The following is a 25,059-nucleotide window of genomic DNA, read 5'->3' on the forward strand; positions in this document are numbered from 1 at the left end:
GCAGTGCTTATCTACGACTCCTGCCCTTAACTAGAAGAATGTACAGCGAACCACAGGAAGCCACCAGTACACACAGGGAGGGAGACAGTGAAGCGAGACAGTCACCAGGAAGTTTGACAGTTGGACTGAAACCTCTGGGCTTTTCCTAATGCTAAGAAAAACAGGCTGCAAAGGAGTGTTTCCAAACAGCAGGGCCGGACGGGAAGTAGAATGTGACAAAGGCCTAGGGAAAGTGCCAATGGGCAGGTGACTCAGTTGCTAAGGTGCCTGCTTCAATGCCTCACAGCCCAGGTTTGAGTCCCCAGTACCCATGTAAAGCCTGATACACAAAGTTATGCATGTGTCCAGAGTTCATTTGCTGCAGCAGAAGGACCTGGCGCTCCATTCTGTCTGTCTGCCTCTTTGTCTTTTTCTTGAATACATAAATAAATGATAAACTTAATCCCAGCACTCGGGAAGCAGAGGTAGGAGGATGGCTGTAGGTTCAAGGCACCCTGAGACTACATAAGGAATCGCAGGTTCAGCCTGGACTACGAGACCCTAACCCCTCCCCCTCACACAAAAGTGCCAGTGGAGGCAGTACAGGCAGCAGCAGCCAAAATGGAGAGAGCCAAGGCTAGCTTGCAGGATGACACCACAAATGGTCAAGGACTCTTGGAGGAGGAGCCAGCAAGAGACCACAGGGAGAGACAGACCTAGGTTAAAATTTCCCAGATGAGCGCCAAACACCAGGAACTAGGACATTTGGGAGAGAGGAAGGGAGGGAGGGAGGGACAAGCAGCACAGGATGGGGAGAGGCACAGTGTTCAGTAACAAGAATGTTCTGAGGCCAGGTGTGGTAGCACACAGCACTTGAGAAAGACTAAGGCAGGAATGGCGCTGTGAGTTTGAGACCTGTCTAGGCTATACAGTGAGTTTCAGGACAGGTTGGGCTAAAAAAAAAAAAAAAAAAATTGCTCTGAAAACATCCTCTGCAACTAATCATGCAGTAAGATATTCAGGTGTGTTAGTATTCATAAGCTATTAAGATAGACTGACTTTAAAGGGTAGAAAGAAAACGAGTGTGCTTCCCATTCATTGTCACAGTGGCAAAGAGCCCTAGGGGCTTACTCAGTGCCTGGTCCTGTTAGGAACATTTCACACCCCAAGCTCTCTTTAGTCACTACCCCCCCCCCACCAACCTGATGAACCATGCTGTGTTAACAGTGCTGGGGCTGAGTGAAAGAAAGGAAGTCAGCCAAGCATAGTGGTGCACACCTTTACTGCCAGCACTCAGGAGGCAAAGATAGGTGGATCACCATGATTTCAGAGTTTGAGGCCACCCTGACACTGCATAGTGAATTCCAGGTCAGCCTGGGTTACAGTGAGACCCTATGTCAAAAAAACAAACAAAACAGTAAGTCAGGGGCTGGACAGATGGCTCAGCAGTCAAGGAATTTACCTGCAGAGCCTAATAACCCAGGTTCAATTCCCCAGTACCCATGTAAAACCAAGTGCACAAAGTGACACATGCATTTGGGGTCCATTTGCAGCAGCTAGAGGCCCTGGCATGCCCATTCTCTCCCTCTATTGCTTGCAAATAAATATTTTTTAAAAACTTTAAAAATACATATATTTATATTAAAAACAAAAAAGGAAGGAAGTCTAAGGATGGGGAGATGGCTCAGTGGATAAAGACACTTTCTTGGAAGTCTTAATGGCCTGGTTTAATTCTCTGGTACCTATGTAAAGCCCGATGCACAAAGTGGTGCATGCATCAGAGTTTGTTTGCAGTGGCAGGAGGCCCTAGCATGCCCATTCTCGTTTTCTCAAATAAATAACATTTAAAAAAAAAAAAAAAAAAACACAGGAAACCAAATCACACACCAGCAAACCTTGGAGTGTGGTCTGGTCCCAAGAGGCTGAGGCAGGCAGCCCGGCACCCTTACCTCTTGTCCAGGAAGACGAGGGCGGTGATGCCAGAAGAGACCTCGTCACTGCTGCAGCAGAGCACTCCCTCGATGGCGTCCCACACCTGCAAGTACAGTCTGTGCCACGACCCTCTCTGAGGAAAGACCCTCCCAGCCCCGTGCAGGCAGCATATCTGCCCACCTCTAGCCGGCCACTGCTGCGCCCAACAACGATGAGGTTGCCCTGCAACTCCAGGCTCCAGATGGAGCCTGCTGCACTGGGGGCCCAGGCCAGGGGAGGGGAGCCCTTCTCCAGAGAGAGCCCGTCATCTTCAGGGGCCTGAGGCAGCATGGGCCTAGGGGATGGTGGGCGCAGAGATGGCATCCGCGCCGCAGCCAGCCCCTCCTCCTGGTAAACACGCTGCACCAGGCGGCTGAAGTCATAGCCCACGGAGTCCTGAGCTCGGCTGCAGCCCACCCTGTGCCTGGGCTCTGGCTGAGTGAGTTCTGAGGCTGACGGCAGCACAGAGAAGTTGGTGTCAATTAAGCAGGTGAGGTCTGGCTGGTCCCCAAACAGGGAAGGTGGCAGAGGGCCCTGGGTTCGGTGTCGCAGTGGAGGGCTGTCTCCGGGCTCCTCGGGGCTAGTTTTGCCGCCGTCTGACAGCCGTTCCCAGTTCTCCTGGGCCTCAAAAGCGCTTCCTCCTCCACTGTCCCTGCGATGTCTGCGGGGTGAAGGGTGAGGGTGAGCTGTGGAGGGCAGGGTGTGCGGTGGGACAGGTGGGGGCATGAGGCGGGCCAGCGGTCACACTTACCCTGGGCGTGGGATGCGTGTGAGGCAGTCTCCGGTCTGTGCGTCCCACACGCAGATGTGGCCCGCCAGGCAGCAGCTCACCAGCAGCATTCCGTCGCTGGCCAGACACTCGATGTCCTGAGTGAGAGTGCTGTATTGGTGTGGGGCAGGGCCGAGATGCCCACTGCTGCCAGATCCCACCCTGCTCACCATGAGGTGCCCACGCAGCACCAGTGGCACAATCTCTGTTTCGGGCGGTGAGTACCCGTAGTCATCGCAGGGCAGCTCCCCACGCCGCCTCCGGCCAGGACCACCGCCTGGCTGACCATAGTTCCGCGGGCAGAGCACACGGTATAGGCACAGCAGCAACAGCACAAGAACGATGCCCGCTGCCAGGCCAAGTGCTGCCACCCTGCACGGGATGGCAGAAGCATGAGCACAGTACCCCCAATGCCGTTCCACTCTGACCCCCCCCCCGGCCCCCACGGCAGCCTTACTTGTATAAGGTAACATCACCGTGGGCCTGGGCCCCAGCTGGCCCCTTAGGCCCAGTCTCCCAGAGCCCAGCAGGCAAAGGTCCGGGTGGGGCCCAGGCACTGCGGCCGTCCTGTGGGTGCCGCCCCTCCAGAGCCTCCCGGGGATTCAGGCGCAGTGTGACAGGGATAACTGGCAGCAGACTGATGTACCTGGGAATGGGCAGTGTGGTACGCTCTCCCAGGGCCCTCCTGCCATCGCACGCTAGCCCTCCCAATTCTCCACTCCCAGCCGTAACTTGAGAGAGCAGTGGGGAGAGAGATAGGTCTCTCCTCACCCCAATCTTGTTCCCTCCCAGACACCAGCACCTAAGCAGCCATCAGGGAAATCTCATTAGGCCAAGGGGAAGCAGGGCAGACAGTCTGTGACTCTGGAGGACAAGTGGGGCAGCAGCTGGCCCAGCCCACTCACCTCTTGGCCAGTGTGACATTGTAATAACTGAAGAGTGTGGGCCAGTGGCGGAAGGACAGCTTCCTCCAGAGCTCCTCATCCTCAGGCCCCCAGGTCACCTCGGGCGCTCGGCTGTCATGGACACCGTCTGCTGGGCCGGCATGCTCAGGCAGCTGCCCTGGCAACGTCTGGTTCTCAGGGAGCTTAGGGGCATCAGGTGGGAAGATGGAGAAAGCAGGGTCCGGGTGGCTGGCAGGCAGCACGCCACTAGGCACAGGTATGGGGGCCAGGGAGCCCTCACCCAGTGGGCTCTGTTCCGTCACCTGGGCAGCAAGGTAGGTGCGCAGCCCTGCGGGGTCTGTGTATACCAGGATGCCAATCCAGACAACAGTGCCAGCCTGCAGTGAGTCAGGTGTTAGTGGGATCCTAGGGGCAATAGACAGCCCTAGACCCCACGAGCCTCGGCTCTTACACTGAAAGGCGGCAGCACAGGGACCTCAGGCCTGTGTGTGCAGGCAGGACACAGACCTTGGCCTGTGCTGTCTTCTACCGCCCCGAGGCCTCCCACTACCACCTGCTGGCACTTGCCCTGGAGAGGTCTGGCTCCCCTTCCATGGTCAGGGCATGGTTTCCTGGCCTAGGAATCACTACAGCCCCTCCTTAGATTTGTTTACTTTTCTAGGTAGGGTCTCACTCTAGCCCAGGCTGACCTAGAATTCACTATGTAGTCTCAGGGTGGCCTCAAATACATGGCGATCCTCCTACCTTTGCCTCCCAAGTGCTGGGATTAAAGGCGTGCGCCACCACACCCGGCTACCTTAGGTTTTAAAAATGTGTTTATGTGCACTTGCGTGAGCATGCCAGGCTCTCTTGCTATTGCAAATGACTTTTCATGAGTCCAACTTTATATGAGTGGCTGGGGAACTGAACCCTGGCCAACAGGCATGGCAAGCAAGCCCCTTTAAAACCTGAGCTATCCCTTAGACCCTGGCACCCTCAGGTTTTTGTTGTTTTGATTTTCGAGGTAAGGCCTCACTCTAGCCCAGGCTGGTGTTGACCTCACCTACCTCCTGAGTGCTGGGATTAAAGGCGTGTGTAATCAGAACTGCCTGAGCATTTTTTTTTTCTTCACCCTTAGGCTTGATAGAACTTCCCCACTCCTCCCTATACTTGGGCCAGAAAGCTGCTGCCACTCCTAGGTCAGCATGGCCAGAGAGACCACCTGGCTGACATGCAGAAGGCCTCCCAAAGGGCCTCAGCCACCCGGGAGAGGAGCTGCGGCCCGCGGCCAGCCCAGTGGTGCACTCCTCTGTTCACGGCTTTCTGCTGCTTGCATGCTACAGAGACTGATAAACCACAACCCAGGAAAAAATGGTGACCATGCACAGTAGTTCCATTCCGGAGCACTTTCCCTAGCAGGGTCCTCTACCTGATGATAGGCCAGAAACCACAGCTCCCATAGCCAGGCTTCAAGAGACCACCGGGGTCTGTAAGGTCCCTCTCTACCTCTAAGGCACGGGGCAGGGCGGCAGGTACCATGATGAGGCGCTGAGCCAGGCGGGTGCGGGCCAGGAAGTACACGACACGCAGCCTCTTGGGGAGTCGCAGGTTTCGGAAGGAAGATGGCTGTAGTGTGATGGTGTGGGGCGTGGATGGCCGGACAGCCAATTGCCTCTCGTAGCGGGCAGGCCGCCCCACTGGCTTGGCTGACGGCAAGCAGGACTCAGGGGGCAGCCGCTTGTTCAGGTCTGCTAGCTGTTGGGACACAGCGGTCAAGTCCAAGGCTGCCTACAAGGGAGCACTGACCCTGCCTGGGGTTGCACCTTCACTCAGAGGCGCCTGAGCACCAGCACCACTGGCACTGGGCAGGACAGGCTGAGCCCCTAGTACCTCCATCCGGCGAATGTCGATGGACAGGACAGTGGTGAAAAACAGCATCTGAAGGAAGAAGTCAGACACCAGACCCACGACGGCAAAGAGACAGAACTCCTGCAAGAAGAGCACACAGGGGCACTGTAACCACATGCCTGTGAGCCCTATGAAGCAGTCCCACAGTTCAGGAAACTTCAGACTCTGTAGAGCAATGGCAGAGACAAAGGAGAAGATACAAGTACCAGTCTCCAAGAGCCTGGGAGCAGACCAGGAGTATCAGGCTAGTCTTCCGCCTTACTCCCCACCAGGTGGCAGCACCGAGCCCTCACACATCTTTCCAGAGGACTGAGGGCGAACTCTGGCTCTCCTTGAACCTTCTGTTCTCTTAAGGGTGAGGGCCTGATTCAACCTGGGAAACTCCTAAGCCCCACCAGCCTGCTCCCTAAAGGACCCTCCCCCCTGCAGGCCCTGGCCCTGCTCACACAGACCAACCCAGGCACAGCCTCAGGCCAGCCACCACCCTAGACAACAGAAGGATGGGGGGGAAGCCTCTCCTAACACTGAAAAGGAGTGATCGTATGGCTCCCCTAAGGGGTGGAACTTGCTTAAATTTTGGATTTTCTCCTCTGCCCGTGTTTGAGACCTCAGGCATAGCAAGAGCTTCTACTGTTAACCTGCAGAACATGAAAGGACACGGCACACAATGGTCACAATAGCTCTAATGTTCCAAAACTGCACTGCCCTGAAGATGTCATGTGTCCTAGCTCCCTGTCCACTTTCACTGGAGGAAAAGCCTGGAGCTGTTTTGCTCTCTGGCCTGCTGGGGAGGACAGGAAAAATGATCCTGTCATCCTCTCCACAGCCCTTCCCTGAAGGGTCACTTGAACTCCAAGCAGGCCCACCTCCACTTATGTTTCAAAACCCACAACTGGGCTGGAGGAACGGCTTAGCAGTTAAGGCATTTGTCTGCAAAACCAAAGGACACAGATTCAATTCCCCAGAACCCATGTAAGCCAGATGCACAGGGTGGTGCCTGCATCTGTGCATCTGGAGTTCGTTTGCAGCGGCTGGAGGCCCTGGCATGCCATTCTCTCTGTCAAATAAACAAACATATTTTATTTATTTATTTATTGTTTTTTTTTTTTTTTTTTTTTTGGTTTTTTGAGGTAGGGTCTCACTCTGGTCCAGGCTGACCTGGAATTAACTCTGTAGTCTCAGGGTGGCCTTGAACTCATGATGATCCTCCTACCTCTGCCTCCCGAGTGCCAAACATATTTTAAAAGATAAATAAACAATAAATTTTTTAAAACCCACAGCTGAGAAAGGGCACTCTGCTGAGGGCAGGGGCTAACCAGGGCTGCAGGTGGCAACCCTTCCACATGCAGGCTACAAATATGGGACAAGGTAGGGAATGAAGTAGGGACATTTCAGGAGCCCCATAGTGTTTCTGCCTGAGAAATGGGAACCTATGGCTCACTAGAATGCTACCAAGTTAGTCAGTAGCCTCCACTATGCCCATGGAGGCTCCTCCTGCCACCAGACTGAATGGGGAGCAGGCAGGGGAGGGTGAGGGGCAGGATCAGAGAGAGGCATGGCTAACCCCCAGTGAAGACAGCGATCCCTGATCCAAGCCAGGAGTGCTCGACAGCATACTACAATATAATCAGCTTGCTGTGTTAAAGGATGGGTGGCCCTGAGTGTAGCTGCACAACTGGGGAACCCAGGAGTTGACTCCACACTCAAAAAAGTGGTCAGCCTTGGGACTTTACCTGGATGGCAGGCACAAGGGTGAAGTAGCCAATCAGGATGATGCCCAGCTCGGTTGCCACATTCTTCATGATGGACCAGCTCTCACTGCTGAGGCCTGCAAGCAAAACAGGGCATGGGGCAGAGAGGATCTCCCTGTACTACATGTTTGTACTGGACCTTGTGGTCCTCAGGACAGACGCATGGGGAGGGAAGCCAGCCTCTGAGACAGCCATTTCACCCAATGCCTAGGTGCCAAGCGGTCGCCAATACAAGGGCAGGCAGGCTCTTGAGAACTGGAGGAGGGCTCAGGAGAAACCTGTAGCAGAGTGCTGAGCGAGAACTCAAGAGGAAAGCCCTGTGTCACCCAGGCAGCCACACCCAACCTTCACCAGTATCCTGTTCATGTTGCAAGGACGAGGCTGAAAGTGCGCCACCAGCCAGCCACACGGCAACGCGGCTGGAGGAATGGAGGTGCGGGCTGGCGCTTCTCAAGCCAACCCCACGACAAGCACCCGACCATGCTAGTACATGTGAGATGAACAGGGCTCTACACTCGCAGTGTATGAACGCCTTTGCCTCATTTCTTCATAACTTCACATCTAGAACAGGCTCCAACCAATCACAAAAGCTCAGACGTTGGTCGAATGAGCAACAGCCTGCCTCTCGCCATTCCTCAAAAACACGGGTTCAAGGAGTGCCTCCAAGGACTCACTTCACTTCCAGGACAGGCTCTCCTTGCTTTCCTAAAACCCCACTGCAACCAGTGAAGCCAGGGGCCCTTTCTGGCAGCTGTGGAGGCACCACCTCTGAAGAAAGAGTGCGAGTGCCAGGTGCTGAGGCAGGAGGAGAGAACACGAGGCCCAGGCCCAGACAGAAGGCCACCACCAACCCGAGTCCTCCTGCTGTCTGCTTTGCTTTCTACTGACACATGTGCCAGAACAGAGGACAGTATAGTGACCTCCATGCTTCCCTGGGGCACATACTGCCAACTGTGGCCAATTTCCTATTACTCAGCAGGCTGGAGCAAGGTGGGTTTGAGTATTCCCTGACAACAGTGAGAACAGCACCCCCCCCCATTACCTTGGGCAATCCGCAGCTTCACCTCGAGGTCCACTGGGGTTGAGACCACTGACTTGGTGAGAACCAACACATTCTCTAACCCAATAACCACCACCAGATACGGGAAAATCTCTCTGGGGACAGAGAAGAACACAGTAAAGGACGGTGTCATGGTAAGGTCCCTACCCAGAGCTCGTTCCTACCAGGCCTGGGCCCTGGGGAGGCTGGGAAGCATCTAGCCTGGAATGCATTCTACGGCACAGGGCAAAAAGTCTCCCCAACATCCCTGTCTCCCCATCCAGCACAAAAGGAGGATGGGAGAAGGCTCCCTGGAAAGCACCACTGCCCGCTACCAGATCAGGGCTCTCCTGCCTCCTCACACAGGCTCCAGTGGCTGATGGATAACCACTGCTAGGACCCCCACTGCTCACTGCAAGGCTAAGCCGCTGAACCCAATGGGAGGGATGACCTCTGCTGAGGAGCGGCATCTCAAGAGGAACTGCTCCCAGAGGCACGCAGCAGCTCAGCCATCCCACCCTGTCCCTGATGGGCTCTCACAGCTGAGCCGAGCTGACAGAAGTGAGGGCTATGAGAAGGGCTGTGGGAAGGCGTTAACCGCAGGTGGAGGGGGCCCTGGAAAGAAAGGTGCTTGCTCTAGAACAAGGGAATCAACAGGAACAATACAATGTAGCTTTTCTGTACAGCTGCTTTTCTAGCTTTGAGTCTAATCTCTAGCACTCAGGAAAAAATGCTTTTGCTTTTTTTTTTTTTTCCCCTGTGACCAGCCTGAGAAGCTAAGGTCAGGAATGGGACAACCAGTTGATAACAAATATCTGGCAGGGGGCTGGAGAGATGGCTTAGAGATTAAGGCGCTTGCCTGTGAAGCCTAAAGACCCAGGTTCAACTCTCCAGAATCCACATAAGCCAGAAACACAAGGTCACACATGTGCACAAGGGGTGCATGTGTCTGGAGTTTGATTGCAGTGCTGGAGGCCTTGGCGTGCCAGTTCTCTCTTGCGTTCTCTCTCACAAAATAAAATAACAACACTGCCACTAACAACAAAATCAAGCAGGCAGGGCGAAGGAGACAGAACTTGAGGACAACAGGGAAGGACTTCCATAATGATCTGAATAGGAATGCCAAGGGGAAGTCTTGTCAGTGAGGAAGGTGACACGCTTCTCCCATGTGGACCTGTGTACCTCCTTGCATTTCTTTTTTTCTAAATATTTAATTTATTTGAAGGAGAGAAAGGCAGCTAGAGAGAAAGAGAGTGAGAATGGACGCACCAGGGACTCTAGCCACTGGAACACATGCACCACCTTGTGCATCTGGTTTATGTGGTTCCTGGAGAATCAAACCTGGGTCCTTAGGCTTCACAGGCATGCATCTTAACCACTAAGCCATCTCTCCAACCCCCTTCCTGCATTTCTCTCTCAATCCCTCTTTTTTTTTTTTTGAGGCAGGGTTTCACTCTAGCCCAGGCTGACCTGGAATTCACTATGTAGTTTCAGGATGTCCTCGAACTCACAGTGATCCTCCTACCTCTGCTTCCCGAGAGTTGGGATTAAAGGCGTGCACCACCATGCCCAGTTCCTTCTTGCATTTCTGATGACACTTACTCCATTTAAATCTTTTTTCAAAATAGAGTCTCACTCTAGCCAAGGCTGACCTAGAACTCTAGCTCCTGGCTGGCCTCGAAGAAACAGCAATCTTCCTACCTCAACCTCCGGAGTGCTGGGATTAAAGGCATGTGCCACCACACCTGGCTAAATCTTTTTTTTTTCCTTCTTTTATTTGAGAGAGATAAAGGGGCGGGGGGGAGGCAGAGAGGGAGAATGGCTGCACCAGGGCCTTCAAGCACTGCAAACAAAACTCCAGATGTGTGCGCCCCCTTGTGCACATGTGTGACATTGCGCGCTTGCGTCACTGTGCGGCTTATGTGGGACCTGGAGATTCAAATGAGTTATTAGGCTTTGCAGGCAAGTGCCTTAACTGCCAAGCCACCTCTCCAGCCCTAAATCTTTTAACAGTAAAGAAGAAATGCACTCTTGTATATCTCACAACCTCCTGTGACATAAGCCATCAAGAAGCAATGTGCATGTGGATATATCACAAACACATAAATACACTGTGCAAACCTACACGTGTGTACCTGTGTATGTTATACATATGTTTAAATATGCTGTACAGACATACATATGAATACAAAGCTGAAGAAACGTGCCTCTTAAATGTCAAAAATAGCAGGGTGTAGACAAGGGTAAGAGCAAGCATCCAGTCCAAGGGAGACAAAGCAGCCAGATGTGCAAGGCGCTCTGGCCTGGGGGCTCACTCCGTGGCAGTGGGACCTACCCGCCATTGAGGGTGGGCGTCAGGCCGAAGAGAGTGCAGAGCCCCACGGACATGAGCAGTGAGCTGAGCACTGTGACCACAGCGGCCAGGGCCAGCCCCCACTTGGACTTGACCATGTCGATCTTGCCTAGAGGGCAGAGAGGGCACATCAGGGTAGCGCACCCCCAGCCCCTGGGGCCCTTCTTCGCTAAGCTCCTGGGAGTAGAATGTGCCCATATGTGACCAAGGACAGGAAGGACTCCTGCTTTAACCAACAAAAAGGAACAACCACAGACACTTCCCAGTTTCACAGACATGGTACATCTTTTTTGGAGCCCTGATGTGGAAAGGGTCTATTTCTGAGAACCTGAAGTGAGGGATAAAACCCAGACTTTGGTGACATCTAGGTGTGTGCCACATCTCTGTCCCAAACCTTCTGGGGCAGCAAGGAAGTGGGTGTCACGGAAATGCTCATTTCGCCTGGAGAGCACTGTGACCTACGTGTGGAGAAGTAGATGTAGGCAAACAGGATGATGTAGGTGGTGACGAGGGGGATGAGCTCGGCAATGCCAATCTCCTCCTTGAAGTGGACATGAACCAGGCTCTCTGCCCGAAAGCTGCAGTTGGGGCTGGGATGCAGGAGCATGAGGCGGGCACGCAGGCTGCCCAGGAACCTGGAGACAAAGAACATCCCTGGAGGGGCTCAGCAGGTCCTCCCTCCTCGCCCATGTTGAAAGAAACTTCTCTATGGCATCTCAGCTTCTCAACAGTCTCCACAGATGCCAAAAAGAGAGACAAGGCCGACAAAGCTGACTAAGAAGCTCCCTCTCCTTCCCTGACTTGCTGTAAGTGCCAAAGGCCCAGAAGAGCCCATTGCAGGCACCACATGCGGGGCGCTGCTTGTAGTGCTCCTCAGGGAAGGATCTGGGCTGCATGGGGCTCAGTAGTCAGCTGGGGCCACCTGCCCTGGGCTCAGAAGAAAGCAGAGGAGACACCAGGACACAGAAATGTCAGTCCTGACTAATTCCCTTGTTCTTAGTCAGCTATCAGGCCACCCACTTTCAAATGGAGCAGACAGCCCCATTTAAAGCAGGTCTGGAAACCATACAAGTGCCCAGAGCCCATGATGCCCACTCTAGCCTCTAGCCATCCACAGGGCAGTCGGGAGCCTCACTTGGCATGGTAGTGCTGAAAGACCAGCGTGATGGTGTACGAGGCCATCCGTTTCCTGGTGTAGAGGCTCACTCCGCTGTACTTCCCAGGAACACCAAACAGCAAGTCTGTGGGCAGAGACCAGGAGGCGCTGACAAAGAATGACAGCCAGTGCAGGGCCACCCAGGACTCCTTCCCCACCTCCACCCTTGGAAAAAAGAGGTAGCCCCTGATCTGCCAGAGCACCCACTGAAGTGACCACAGGTTCCCTGCAGATCCTCAAGGGGTACCTTTGAGGGTGGCTGAGGTCTGCAGAGTTTTGGGCTCATGCTGGTGGATGGTTCCAATGATGTCAGGATCAGCATGGAATCGCTCCCAGTCGTTCTGCCAGAAGTTCCCAGGGGAGAGCAGCAGGCAGCCATGCTCAGGGAGTAGGTTCCGCAGTTTCCTGAGGCCTGGCAGCAGGTCTGTCACCTGAAGGCAAACCTCCTCCAGGCTCTTGGTCCCAGAGCTGTGCAGGAGGCAGGAGGCGGCCCTGCTGTGTCTGCTCACACAGCAGACACACTGTATTTACAAGCACCCTGTCACCAGGCTCCTGAATGGCCTACATTTCCCTGGTCTCTCCAGAGTCTGACAACAAGCAAACCGCAGGACTGTCCAGCCTTCAGAGTACACCAGAGCCTCGCAGGCCATGTCCTTTTAGGAGGCAGGTGTGAGAGCAGGCAAAACTCCTGACTACACCCCTCAGCCAACTTAGTAGACAAGCAGAGGAGAGGGAGAAAATTCAGGCCTGCACTTAGGTCACCAAAATCCTTAACAGAACCATTAGCTAACTAAAACATGGTGGTGACAACCTGCGAAACCAGCAAGCTCCACAGACTCAATGATGGACTAAGAAGCAAGACCTGGCCTGGGACTCCAGAAGGTATGCCCAGGTAAAAGCATGCTTCTCAGCAAGCCACTCTACATTCATCTCTCAGAACCCACAGGCAGGAGACCATGGGGGGGGGGGGGCACAGGCCAGCCACCTATCAGCTGGCTCATCGCTGTCAGATTTCAACTGTGCCAGCTGCACGGGCCCGGGGGAAGGCAGCCATAACGGACCCATGAGGATGCTGAGAAAGTCAGAGTTGGCTCCCTCTATACATCCATCTTGCCTTTTCTATTTTGGTAGAGCTGGTTAGCTAGTAGTAGTTACACCAAGGGACGTAATCCCCTTCAGTATAGACAAAGATTTGGGAAACAGGGTTCCTGGAGAGAGGTACCTGTCTCTCAGCACGTGATTCCGGATCTCCTCCACCAGCTGGAATGCCCGGGACAGAGGTGAGCGAAACACATCTACTGCCAGAAGGTTTTTGTGCCAGGGAGACACTGAGGACTTCACATATATCTGCTGGATGTATGCCACAGGGGCACCCACATACTGCAGAAGAAATGGGGCAGGGCAGAGAGGAAACGTGGGTCTACACACAGTCAGGGCTCACGGAGCATGTGCTACGTACGAGAAAAGCACTAAGGAATCGGGTATTAGGAAATGATGGTCCCCCACTGGTCAAAGCAAGGCCTAAGAGCAAAACCACTCCCATTTCATCCTACTGCTTTCTCTGGCTGGGTCTCTACCACAGCAAAGCTGGGTGTTTGCAAGAGATGTCTGATCTGCCAATCCTAAATTACTCACCATCTGGCCCTTTACCGAGCTCAGTGGCTAGCTAGGCACTAGACTATAAGCTCCCCAAAGCATGCAGCTGTCTCACAGATACATATTTTGTACCACGCAAAAGGGTAATGAGTCTTGAAGATCAAGGCTAAGTTGTTGTTTGTTTGTTTTTGTTTTTCAATGTTGGGTCTCACTCTAGTAGTCCAGGCTGACCTGGAATTCACTATGTAGTCTCAGGATGGCCTCGAACTCACAGTGATCTTTCTACCTCTGCCTCCCGAGTGCTGGGATTAAAGGCGTGCACCACCACACCCGGTTAAGGCTAAGTTTTTAGCTGGGCGTGGTGACACACACCAGGACTCCCAGACCTCAGGAGGCAGAGGCAAGAAGCCTGCTGCCAAGTTCAGAAGCCAGCCGGAACTTTTGTCGCCCTATCTAAAGAGAAAGGAGCCAGGCGTGGTGGCGCACACCTTTATTCCCAGAACTCGGGAGGCAGAGGTAGGAGGATCACTGTGAGTTCAAGGCCATCCTGAGACTACATAGAGAATTCTAGGTCAGCCTGGGCTAGAGTGAGACCTTACCTTGAAAAACGAAAACTAAAAAAAAAAGAAAGGAAATATACAGACCAAAATTTCAATCCCAGCTCTCCAACTGCCTGGCCTTGGAAGCACTCTGACTACCTTGAGTTTCAGCTTCCACATTGTAGCAAAGAATAACTGCATCCTCCCTGTGCCAACCAGATGTGTGTGCACATCATCCTCACAGAATGCACACAGAGGTTTAAACAGACTGTCCGAAGAAAGGAAGTCCTAACAGGGACGTCAGCACTGAACAGCAGGCCCGTTGTTTTGTCTGATGCCATGATAGTCCTGAGGGAAGGAGGATTGTTCAAGTAGTTTCATTACCAAACAGGGTGCCAAAAGTTCCCAAGTCCTACCTCCTCGCTTAATACTGCACACTTTCCTCAACAGAAGCCATGCCTGCCCTTGCAGAGCTTACTGGAGCAGGGCCACAGGAATGAGTCCATCCTGACACTGACATCAATGGAACCACCTACCCGCACAAGCCCCAAGGTGCAGACAAGAATGCCCACATTCAGCCGGACACCGTGGTGCATGCCTTTAATCCCAGCAGTCGGGACGCAGAGGTAGGAGATTACTGTGAGTTTGAGTCTGGCTCCAGGCTCTTCCTTTCATCCATACACATACCCTGTACAGTTCCTGAATATGGCCCTATTCTTGCACCTCAGCGATGCCCAACTCCCTCTAGCCTGTCTCATTCTGCCTCTAGTTGCCACAGAGTCTCTCTGGAGCAGTATTTCCAAAGCCCTGCTTCCACCAGGCCACCCCTCCCCCTGAGGAACATCAGGGCTTCTTTCTGTCACTCATTTAAAGTTCAAACAGCTCAGCCATGGGGAAAAAATAAAACCTGGAAATTACAAAGGACTTGGCCAGTAGTAAGGGAAAACCACGGGCCAGTAGAAAGCCTGGCTGAGGGGCTGAAGAGATGGTGTAGTGGTTAAGGCACTTTCTTGCAAAGCAAAGGACCTCAGTTCGATTTCCCAGGACCCACATTAGCCAGATGTACAAGGGGGTGCATGCGTCTGGAGTTCATTTGCAGTGGCTAGAGGCCTGGCATGCCCATTCTTACTCTTTCTCTCTCTGTCCCTCTCTTTGTCTCAAATAAATAAATAAAAATGAATCAGAAAAAAGCATATTTAAAAAAAAAAAAGAAATGGAGTTGGGCGTGGTGGCACACACCTTTAATCCCAGCACTTGGGAGGCAGAGGTAACAGCATCACTGTGAGTTCAAGGCCACCCTGAGACCACATAGTGAATTCCAGGTCAATGTGAGCTAGAGTGAAACCCTACCTCAGCAGTGGGGGGGGGGGGGGGGGCGCGACAAAGAAAGCCTAGCTGACCTATTTGGAATTATTGCTGACCAAGGACATCAAGTCACTGCCTTCTGGACACAAAGGAACAATTCTGAAGCAACCAACTAGGCCTTCCTGAAGTTCAATTTATTATTATTTTTTAAATTTTTGGTTGAGATAGAATGTCACTATGAGTCGAGGTGTCTCTGCCTCCCCAAGGGTGTGTCACCATGCCCAGCTATGCGGTTCAATGCATGACGTAGCTTAGGGCTCTGGAAACAATGTGCCCGACACCACTAGTGCAAAAGTGGCATGCTTGTTATGGAGTAACCCCCTGCTCTCTGACTGGATTTGAGGCACACTCTATGGTAGGAAATTCATGCCTGATACTAAAAACCTAATCAAAACCTTATGACAGGACTGAACATATGGTTTAGCAGTTAAGGCACTTACCTGCAGAGCCTAAGGACCAGGTACAATTCGCCAGTACATACGTAAGCCAGATGCACAAGGTGGCATATGCATCTGGAATATGTTTGAAACAGCTGCAGGCCCTGAAGCACCCATTCACTCTATCTGCCTCTTTCTTGCTTTCAAATAAATAAAACATTAAAAAAAAAAAAACCTATGAAGGGGAAGGTCAAAATCTAATTGAGTGACGGTGGAGCCGTAAAGGTCAGTGGAGAGCAGATGCTTCTAGGCAAGGAGGGGCTTTTGACTACATGGAAACAGTGGTAGCAATGTTCTAACATGGTCCGCAGTAATCTATGTCCTCTAGAGCTCATGTCCCCATACAAGCCCATTCCTGTACAAGCAGGCTGCAGCTACTGACTTAGTTCTGATAGAGACAATACAGCCAAAGTGATGCCATGTGAGTTTTGGTTGCTATTGCCTCTCTTTTGGTACCAACACCTGATAAAAAGGACACATCCCAGTATAAGATGGCTGAAAGGCCTTCAGCCAGCAACCAAGAAGAACTGAGGTCTATAAGGAACCTTCTGCCAGCCAGCCAGGGGAGCGAACACAGGGACACAGCCCCCACGTCTGCACTCCGAGAGGCCTGCGGTTCAGGAGGACAGCGGGACTGCAGTGCTGTAAGAGACCCTGAGCTAAGGACCCAGATAAGAAAATCAAGGCTGGGAGAGCTCAGAGATGAGTCCAAGGTCGCACAGCTGACAGGAAGCAGAGCCAAGATCAAAGCTCACAGCTTCCTGGCCTTCAAGCTTGTTTTCTCCTCTACAGATAACTTGCCTGCGTGGTTCCAAAACATGCTAAACTCAGCAATGGGTGGCAATGAGGATATGAAAGGAAGGGCCCAGCAAAAGCAGGGATCCAGGAGATGGTCAGATGTCCTAGGAACCAATGATATCTCTGGCCACCTCTGGTTCCTGCCAAGGGCCTTCTGTGTCCATGACCAGGGAGCCTGCAAACACCACAATGCTGGCTTTGGAAGCCCAGCATGGAGCAAGCCTGACTGTCTACGTGGAGACTGCTAGATGGGGCCTGATGCAAGGTGCCTGTGAACAGCTGCTCTAAAGGGGCCAGGCGAGCGATGGAAGCCTGGGCTTCTCCTCTTACATTTTCTATTTTGAATGTAGATCTTCTTGTAGAGGTAGAACTACTGGATGCAAATTCTAGCACCATTACTCCCTGGCTGTGTGCCAAGGACAAGGCTGTCGAACATGCACTGTGCGTAAGACGTTGATATTCATAAACCAAAGTGAAGCTCAACTCCAACAAGATGGCAGTACAAGCATCGAGGGGCAGAAGGGCACACATGGTGCAGGCTTTCTAGAGAAAAAGTGTCCACTGTGCTGACAGCACACCTAAGGAATGCACGCCTGGTCACACTTCTTTGTCTCTCTGCTTGGGCCAGGCACTGTGCTGAATCTTCGTGACAATGTGTAATACAGGAATAATTACGTCCCTCATTTTATGAATGTGGAAACTAAGTCACAAGAGTTAAGTAATTAGCCCAGTTGGAAAGTCTGTTTTTGCTTTGTTTTCTCTTTCTCTGGAAATACAGCTGCCTGCCCCTTGCCAGCCCCATGAAGCCACAGGTCATAGGAACTCCAATAGAGTATAGCAAACAGTGCAAGGACTTGGCAGGACTGATAAGCGGTTGCAGAACACTGCTCAGAACATCACAGCTGTTATCTTAATCAAAGTAGCTATGATTACTTGGAAGAGACTTTCAAGATCAGGCTGGGCTGGAGTGATAGCTTAGCAGTTAAGGCACTTGTCTGAGAAGCCTAAGAACCCAGATTTGATTCCCCAGTCCCCATGTAAGCCAGATGCACATGGTGGCTCATGCGTCTAGAGTTCGTTTGCAGTGGCTAGAGGCTCTGGCATGCCCACTCTCTCTCATAAATAAATATTTTATTATTATTTTTTGTTTGTTTGTTTTTTGAGGTAGGGTCTCACTCTAGCCCAGGCTGACCTGGAATTCACTATGTAGTCTCAGGGTGGCCTCGAACTCACAGCAATCCTCCTACCTCTGCCTCCTGAGTGCTGGGATTAAAGGCATGTGCCATCACACCCGGCTTTATTTATTTTTTGAAAAAGATCAGGCCTCTCCAACTCCCTTGAGAGTCCATCCCCTTCCCGCTGCATGTAATGCTACCATGGCTGCACATGGTCTCTGGGGCTAGAGGACACAGAGTGGACAGTTAATGAAGGAGGATCCTCATCTATGCAGCCATGGGAAGCTGGTGTCCATGCTGAGGTGGGGAGACATTTTAGTGGGTCACCCTCACATCTGTACGGAGCCCCTCACCTATGCTTCTGTAAGCCCAATAAACTCACTGGTTCACTAAGCCAGACTTGCATGGAAGGTACCTGGCACCTGCACATGGTGTGTGAGTGGCCCAAGTATGAACTCAGGTTCAGCTGGTCACTGCTAGGATGACCGCAAATCCTAGTTTTTCTAGGACAGTCAAACTTTTGCACCATTTAATGTTTTCTTTCAATAAAGGTTACTCATTAAAGGTATAACTAAATTCTTCTGGTGTCTTGGTAAAGCGGGTGTGTACATAAATTCACAAATCTGAAGCTGGCCACTCTCACTATTCCATGCAGAACTTGCCTTAGCCAATCACTTTTCTATCTGGGCTCTCCTCAGGGACAAGCTAGATTGTACCTACCCAATCCGGATGCTCACTGGGCTCTCCTTGTTTGTGGTCAGAGTCCGCAGGCGGGGGCAAGTAATCCTTCACTGGAGTGGAGAATTCCACAGGTCCTGTTCCAGGCAATGGGAGCTTCAGCAATGGGTAACTGGGATGAATGAAAAAAAAAAAAAAAAGTGAGGACAACTCAAAGGCAGTGTCTACTGTGGGACAGTCATGACATAGGAGTCACTACAACTCCAACTACATTCTCTTTATTAGGAGCACTGTACAAATCTACCAAATATTAGCCATCAGGGAAATGCAAATTAAAATTATGTTGCGATTCCATTGCACTCCTGTCAGAATGGCTATAATCAAGCAAACAAATGACAATAAATGTTGACAAGGATGCAGAAAAATGGGAACTGTTCTACACTCTTGGTGGGAATGTAATCTGGCCCAGCCACTGTGGAAAAAAGTGTGGAGGTTCTTGTGACAGTTAAAAATACATTTACCATATGACCCAGCTATACCACTCCTAGGCATATATCCTAAGGACTCGTCTCACTACCTTAAAGAAACTTGCACAATGTTTATTGCTGCTCTATTCACAATAGCTAGGAAATGGAATCAACCTAGATGTTCCTCAACAGTTCTATTCAGTGTAAAGAAAACTGAAATTATGAATTTTGCAGGGAAATGGATGGATCTGGAAAGGATTATACTAAGCGGAGTAATGAAGACCCAGAAAGCCAAATGTCACATGTTTTCTCTTATATGTGGATCCTAGTTACAAATGTTCAGACGTGTGTGAGTTGGAAGTAAAAATCTGTAGCAGAGGCCAGTAAGCTAGAAAATGTCTATAAGGGAAGGAGTAGAGGGATGAACTTAAGGGGATGGTTGTGTGTGTGTGCGCATGTGCGTGCAGATTACTGCAAGTGGAATGGCCTAAGTGAGGTCAAGGGAAGAAAAACCAAACAACGTACCTCGAAAAACAAGACAAACAAACAAAAAAAAAAAAACTTGGAAAGCAGATGTGAATTTTTTTTGTTTATTTTTTATTTATTTGAGAGTGACAGAGAGAAGGAGGCAGAAAGAGAGAGAGCGAGAGAGAATGGGCGCGCCAGGGCTTTCAGCCACTGCAAACGAACTCCAGATGCATGCACCCCTTGTTCATCTGGCTAACGTGGGTCCTGGGGAATCAAGCCTCAAACCAGGGTCCTTAGGCTTCACAGGCAAGCCTTAACCACTAAGCCATCTCTCCAGCCCAGATGTGAATTTTTTAGAAAATATTTTTATTTGAGAGAGACACAGGAAAAAAAGAGGTAGAGAGAATGGGCACACCAGGACCTCCTATCACTACAAACTAACTCTAGACACATGTGCCACTTTGTATATCTGGATTTATATGGGTACAATTTAAACTAGGTCCTTAGGCTTTGCAGACAAGTACCTTAATTGCTGGGCTGTCTCTCCAGCCTCAGATGAGCATTTTGTTTCAAGTCTATTGTATTTTTATTTTGCTGGTTTCTCAAGGTAGAATCTCACTCTAGCCAAGGCTGACCTGGAATTCACTATCTAGTCTCAGGGTGGCCTTGCACTCTTGGTGATCCTCTTACCTCTCCTTTCTGAGTGCTGGAATTAAAAGTATGCACTGGAAGCTGGCGTGGTGGTGCACGCCTTTAATCCCAGCACTCGAGAGGCAGAGGTAGGAGGATTGTCATGAGTTCAAGGCCACCCCTAAGATGACAGAGTGAATTGCAGGTCAGCCTGAGCTAGAGTGAGACCCTACATCAAAAAAAAAAAAAAAAAAAAAAGTATGCACTGGACTGGAGACAATGCTCAGGGGTTAAGGTACTTGCCTGCAAAGGCTAAAGACCCATGTTTGACTCTCCAGATCCCACATAAATCAGATGCACAAAGGTGAGGCAAGCATAAGATTGCACGTGCCCACTAGATGGTGCAAGTATCTGGAATTTGAATGCAGTGGCTGAGGCCCTGGTGTGCCAATTCTCTCTCTCTCTCTCTCTCTCTTGCTCTCTAAAAAAATTTTTTTTTAAACATATGCCACCATGCCTGGCCCCAGGTCTATTTTTGTTTCTTTTATTAGCATGTATGAATTATACATAACACTGGGCTTCATGATGCATTGTCTTACATTATTTTGATCATACTCACCTCCACTGCTCTCTCATTTTGCTCCCTCAGGTCCTCTTCCTAAGTACTCCCCTTTCTACTCACACATTGTTTTAGTTTCTTGGTGGCTCAGGAAGTTTAATTAGGGTTGCTTATAAGAGCATGAGCTAAGCATTATTTACAGGAGCACGGGACAGGAGGAGGGATTGACTTACTAGTGGCTGTACAAATGAAGAAAATATATCCCCCTCTCCCAGACAATGCACAAACCTAAAGTATGCAAAGCAATACAAGTTTTCGCTCGTGCCAAGGTCAACATAACCATATATATCCTCTATCAAGTGACAGAACATTTCCAGAACCCTCAGAAGGCAGCCCTGAGCCCACTACCAGCCAATACACGCCTCATGACCTCCAAAGGTAGTCACTATTATAATCCCTCATACCACAAAGCCTTTTGTTGTGTGTGTGCGCACGCAAATGCGTGCTAGAGAATGAATCCAGGGCCTCACACTTGTTCTACAAACAAGATACAACCACTGTCTCATTTTGCATATTTTCTTTTCAAGGTAAAGTCTCACTGTAGCTCAGGATGGCCTGTAACTGACAGTGACCCTCCTGCTTCTGACTCCCAATTGCTGGACTTGCCCAGATAACCATTTTTGTATAAGCCTTTTTGTGGCCATAAGACTGAGTTCTTATAGGTATATTCCTAGGATAGTTTCTGAGTTATGTAGTATATCAATTAGCTTAATGGATATTAACAGTCTTCCGTAAGAGTTACATAAATGTATGTTCCTACTGTCACTAGTACAATTTATTTATTTATTTATTTATTTATTTATTTATTTATTTATTTATTTATTTGAAACAGGGTCTCATTCTAGACCAGGCTAATGTGGAACTCACTCTAGTCCCAGACTGGCCTTGAATCCAAGTGATCTTCCTGCCTCTGTGTCACCATGGCTGAGTTTAAAAAATACACACACACACACATTGATTTTTCAAGGTAGTCTCACTCTAGCCTAGGCTGACCTGGAATTCACTATGAAGTCTCAGGGTGGCATCGAATTCATGGCAATCCTCCTACATCTGCCTCCTGAGTGCTGGGATTAAAGGCATGTGCCACTATGCCCAGCTCATTCATTTTAGATAGATAGGTAGATAGATGGGTGGATGGGTATAGATATAGATATATAAATATTTTTAATATATATTTTAAATATTTTTTTGAGAGAGAGGGAAAGAGAGAGAAAAGGTGTGTCATGTCCTCTAGCCATTGCAAACAAACTCCAGATGCATGTGCCACCTTGTGCATCTGGCCTACATGGGTCCTGGAGAATTGAACCTGGGTCCTTAGGCTTCACAGGTAAACACCTTCACTGCTAAGCCATCTCTCCAGCCCAGACCCGAGCTTTAAAAATAAATAAATAAGAAGGAGTAGGAAGAAGACAAACCTAATCTCAGGGGATGCAGTCGGAGTAAAATTTCTGGCAGAAAGCCAGGTGTGGTGGCGTACACCTTTAATCCCAGCACTTGGGTGGCAGAGGTAGGAGGATCACTGTGAGTTCAAGGCCGCCCTGGGATTACAAAGTAAATTCCAAGTTAGCCTGAGCTACAGTGAGACCCTACCTCGAAAAACTAAAAAATAAAAATAAAAAAAAAATTGGGAGCAGAGGGAATCTGAGTATGATTTGCTTCTCCCACCTGTTCCTCTCTTTGGACATGGCTTCCTGCCTCCTAGTCCTGGGAGCTGTGCTGCCAATAACCGGCCACAGTAGTCATGATGGTGTTCTCAATAGTCATTCTCTCAACAAATATTTGTGCATCAACTCAGGGCCAGAGATTATGCAAGGCTCAGAGGTGCATAGGACAGATAATTCTCTCCCCTGGGAGAACGAGAGTAGGCCAGAAGGGCATTAGAGCAGATTAAGCAAGGGGAAAGTGAGGTGATGACTCAAAAAGATTCTAGCAAAATTCTAAACAGGGAAAAACCAAGCCACACCCAAGTTACATTCAGCAATTCAGAGCCATGAATGAAGGCCCGGTGATACTACGCTATAGGCTTCCAGACTACTTCCTGTCAATACAATCTCCATATTCTCAAATTGTACCTGTGTGAGAGACACCACGGATCCTTAGCCCTTCAGGCCACCTTGGGTCTAGGTCATCCAGTCACAATCTAACGGTCACTTCAGCACTAGGGGTCATTCACTCCAGTCACCTCACCACATCAGGGTCTGTGAGCCTCTCTTAGTGAAGGGGCCTGTGGACACTCCAGGAAGTCAGGTTCCCCGCTGCCATGTCTCCCCAGCCTGAGATTCAGTCTGCATGTAAACTGTCTCAGAAGTCTTTTTTTTTTTTGTACTAGGGATTGAACTCTGGCCTTATTCATTCTAAGCACATGCTCTACGACAGACCAGGTCCCCAGAAACAGGTTTTGCAAACACTGTCACTTGTAGCACCAGGTATCTTCCTACCAGTGTGAGTGAACGGGAGTCAACAGTCCAGGAGGACTGAGGCAAAAGAAAAGGGTACCTGTCATCCCTTATGGTGGTTTCTAATTATTTTTTCCTTGTTGACGTCTCATTATTTAGACCTGCTGGGACCTGACCTCTTAAAATTGGTTTTACTAGTATGTCAGGTGATCTAGACTTTGTAGTGACAACATTGAGATGGTGTTCCTCAAAACAGCAGTGGTTTCTTTTTTGAAAAGATTGTGGATTTTCAGACACATAATTTTGCAACTTTAATTTCATTTCCTGAAAGTCCAGTTCGGGTTGTGAAAAGTTGATAATCACCATCCTTAATGTGAAATGTCAACCTCCCTCTAAACTTTCCCGTTCAGAGCATCAGATGAGGACTTCGCTGGCTTTTATGGCAGCATTCTGATTTACACAAGAGGGGAGCTTGAACGTCCTTCCATACTGCTAATAATCTGTTCATGTCTTGCTGAAATACCATCACTGTTTATGTAGAACATCTTTACTAAAGCTGCATACAGTTTGGCTTGGGGAAAAAATTTTTCAAAACTCAGTGGCTTAGAAGAAAAATAAATAAGTAAGTAAGTAGGTAGGTAGGTAGGTAGGTAGATAGATAGATAGATAAAAATCAGTGGCTTAGCCAGGCATGGCGGTGCACACCTTTAATCCTAGCACTCAGGAGGCAGAGGTAAAAGGATTGCCTTGGGTTCAAGCCATCCTGAGACTACAGAGTGAATTCCAGGCCAGCCTGAGCTAGAGTGAAACCCTATCGCGAAAAAAACACAATAACAACAAAAAAAGAAAAATAAATGGCTTTTCTCTATACAAGTAACAAATTTTCCAGGAAAGAAATTGTGTGTGTGTGTGTGTGGGGGGGGAAATCCCATTTAAAATAGCTTCAGAAAATAAAATACCTGGGATAAGCTTAACCAAGGTGGGAAAAAACCCTGTAACACAATGAAAGCTTTTTAAGACACTGAATTTGAAGACAACACTAGAAAAATGGAAAAGATTCCCCATGTTCATGGTTTGGCAGAATTAATACTGTGAAAATGATTGCATTACAGAAAACAGTGCACAGATTCAATGTAATCCCATCCAATGACAGCTCAAGATAGATGGTTCAGTGGTTGGGGTGCTTGCCTGCAAAGCCTAAGGATTTGAGTTTGATTCCTCAGTACTCACGTAAAGCCAGATACATAAAGTGGAACATGCATGTGGAGTTTGTTTGCAGTGGCTACAGCCCTGGCATGCCCATATTCATTCATTTATTCTCTCTCTCTCTCTGCTTGCAAATAAATGAATAAATAAATAAAATTTAAATTGCAATGACTTTTGTTGGTTTTTTTGAAGTAGGGTCTTGCTCTAGCCCAGGCTGACTTGGAATTCACTACGTAGTCTCAGGGTGTCCTTGAACTCACAACAATCCTTCCTCTGCCTCCAGAGTGCTGGGATTAAAGGCATGTGTCACCATGCCTGGCCCCAATGACATTTCTCACAAAACTAGAAAAAAAAACATAGTTCCCAAATAATTAAGGCCATTCTTAGCACAAATACTGATATGGGAATACTCGATCTCCAATTATATTACAGAGCCATACTAACAAAAACAGGCAGCTTCCATTATGTAACACAGGCTGGCCTAGAACTCAAAACCCTCCCTCTTTGGCCTCCAATATGCCTAGCTCCTTCCTGCCTTTCCTGTAACTCCATCCATACAGCTGCTCACATTTTGAACATTTTGATCATGGACTCCTCTCAGACCCTCACTTGGGGCCTCAGAAAAAAATCCTTCTATCTTCAGATAAGATCCAGAATCAATCATGGCTTCCATTTAGACTAAGCAGCTGTCAACTCTCAGCTGAAGCTGTGTCCTAGCCCAGCCAGACTTCACCTGTAAAATCTCTTTCTTTCCTCCTACGCAGGTATGGACTTAAGTCCAAAGTCCTCTGCATGGCTTGCAGGGTCCACTACTACCAAAGCCCTCCTCTCCTCAGTCTTGACACCCTCCGCCCTTATTAGCCATATGCTTGTCT

General features: G+C 49.8%; 1 protein-coding gene across 2 annotated transcripts in view; it reads right to left on the reverse strand.

Annotated features, from left to right (window-relative positions):
* LOC101595255 (SREBF chaperone) overlaps positions 1 to 25,059 on the reverse strand; it is a 64,578-nt gene that overhangs the window by 1,662 nt on the left and 37,857 nt on the right. Inside the window, exons 3-18 of one of the 2 annotated variants that reach the window (XM_045136476.1) lie at positions 18,441 to 18,570; positions 13,033 to 13,190; positions 12,058 to 12,278; positions 11,790 to 11,895; positions 11,117 to 11,289; positions 10,637 to 10,763; positions 8,305 to 8,417; positions 7,245 to 7,339; positions 5,494 to 5,592; positions 5,140 to 5,358; positions 3,625 to 3,806; positions 3,177 to 3,365; positions 2,890 to 3,091; positions 2,702 to 2,817; positions 2,092 to 2,611; positions 1,929 to 2,014 (exon numbers count right to left, since the gene is read on the reverse strand). In XM_045136476.1, coding sequence (XP_044992411.1) covers positions 1,929 to 2,014; positions 2,092 to 2,611; positions 2,702 to 2,817; positions 2,890 to 3,091; positions 3,177 to 3,365; positions 3,625 to 3,806; positions 5,140 to 5,358; positions 5,494 to 5,592; positions 7,245 to 7,339; positions 8,305 to 8,417; positions 10,637 to 10,763; positions 11,117 to 11,289; positions 11,790 to 11,895; positions 12,058 to 12,278; positions 13,033 to 13,190; positions 18,441 to 18,570 — 2,736 coding nt within the window. Of the gene's footprint in view, positions 1 to 1,928; positions 2,015 to 2,091; positions 2,612 to 2,701; positions 2,818 to 2,889; positions 3,092 to 3,176; positions 3,366 to 3,624; positions 4,002 to 5,139; positions 5,359 to 5,493; positions 5,593 to 7,244; positions 7,340 to 8,304; positions 8,418 to 10,636; positions 10,764 to 11,116; positions 11,290 to 11,789; positions 11,896 to 12,057; positions 12,279 to 13,032; positions 13,191 to 18,440; positions 18,571 to 25,059 lie in introns of both variants that reach the window. The other variant, XM_045136475.1, reaches the window with a different exon arrangement.

Source organism: Jaculus jaculus, chromosome 17, assembly GCF_020740685.1.
Source record: "Jaculus jaculus isolate mJacJac1 chromosome 17, mJacJac1.mat.Y.cur, whole genome shotgun sequence".
NCBI classification, from domain to species: domain Eukaryota; kingdom Metazoa; phylum Chordata; class Mammalia; order Rodentia; family Dipodidae; genus Jaculus; species Jaculus jaculus.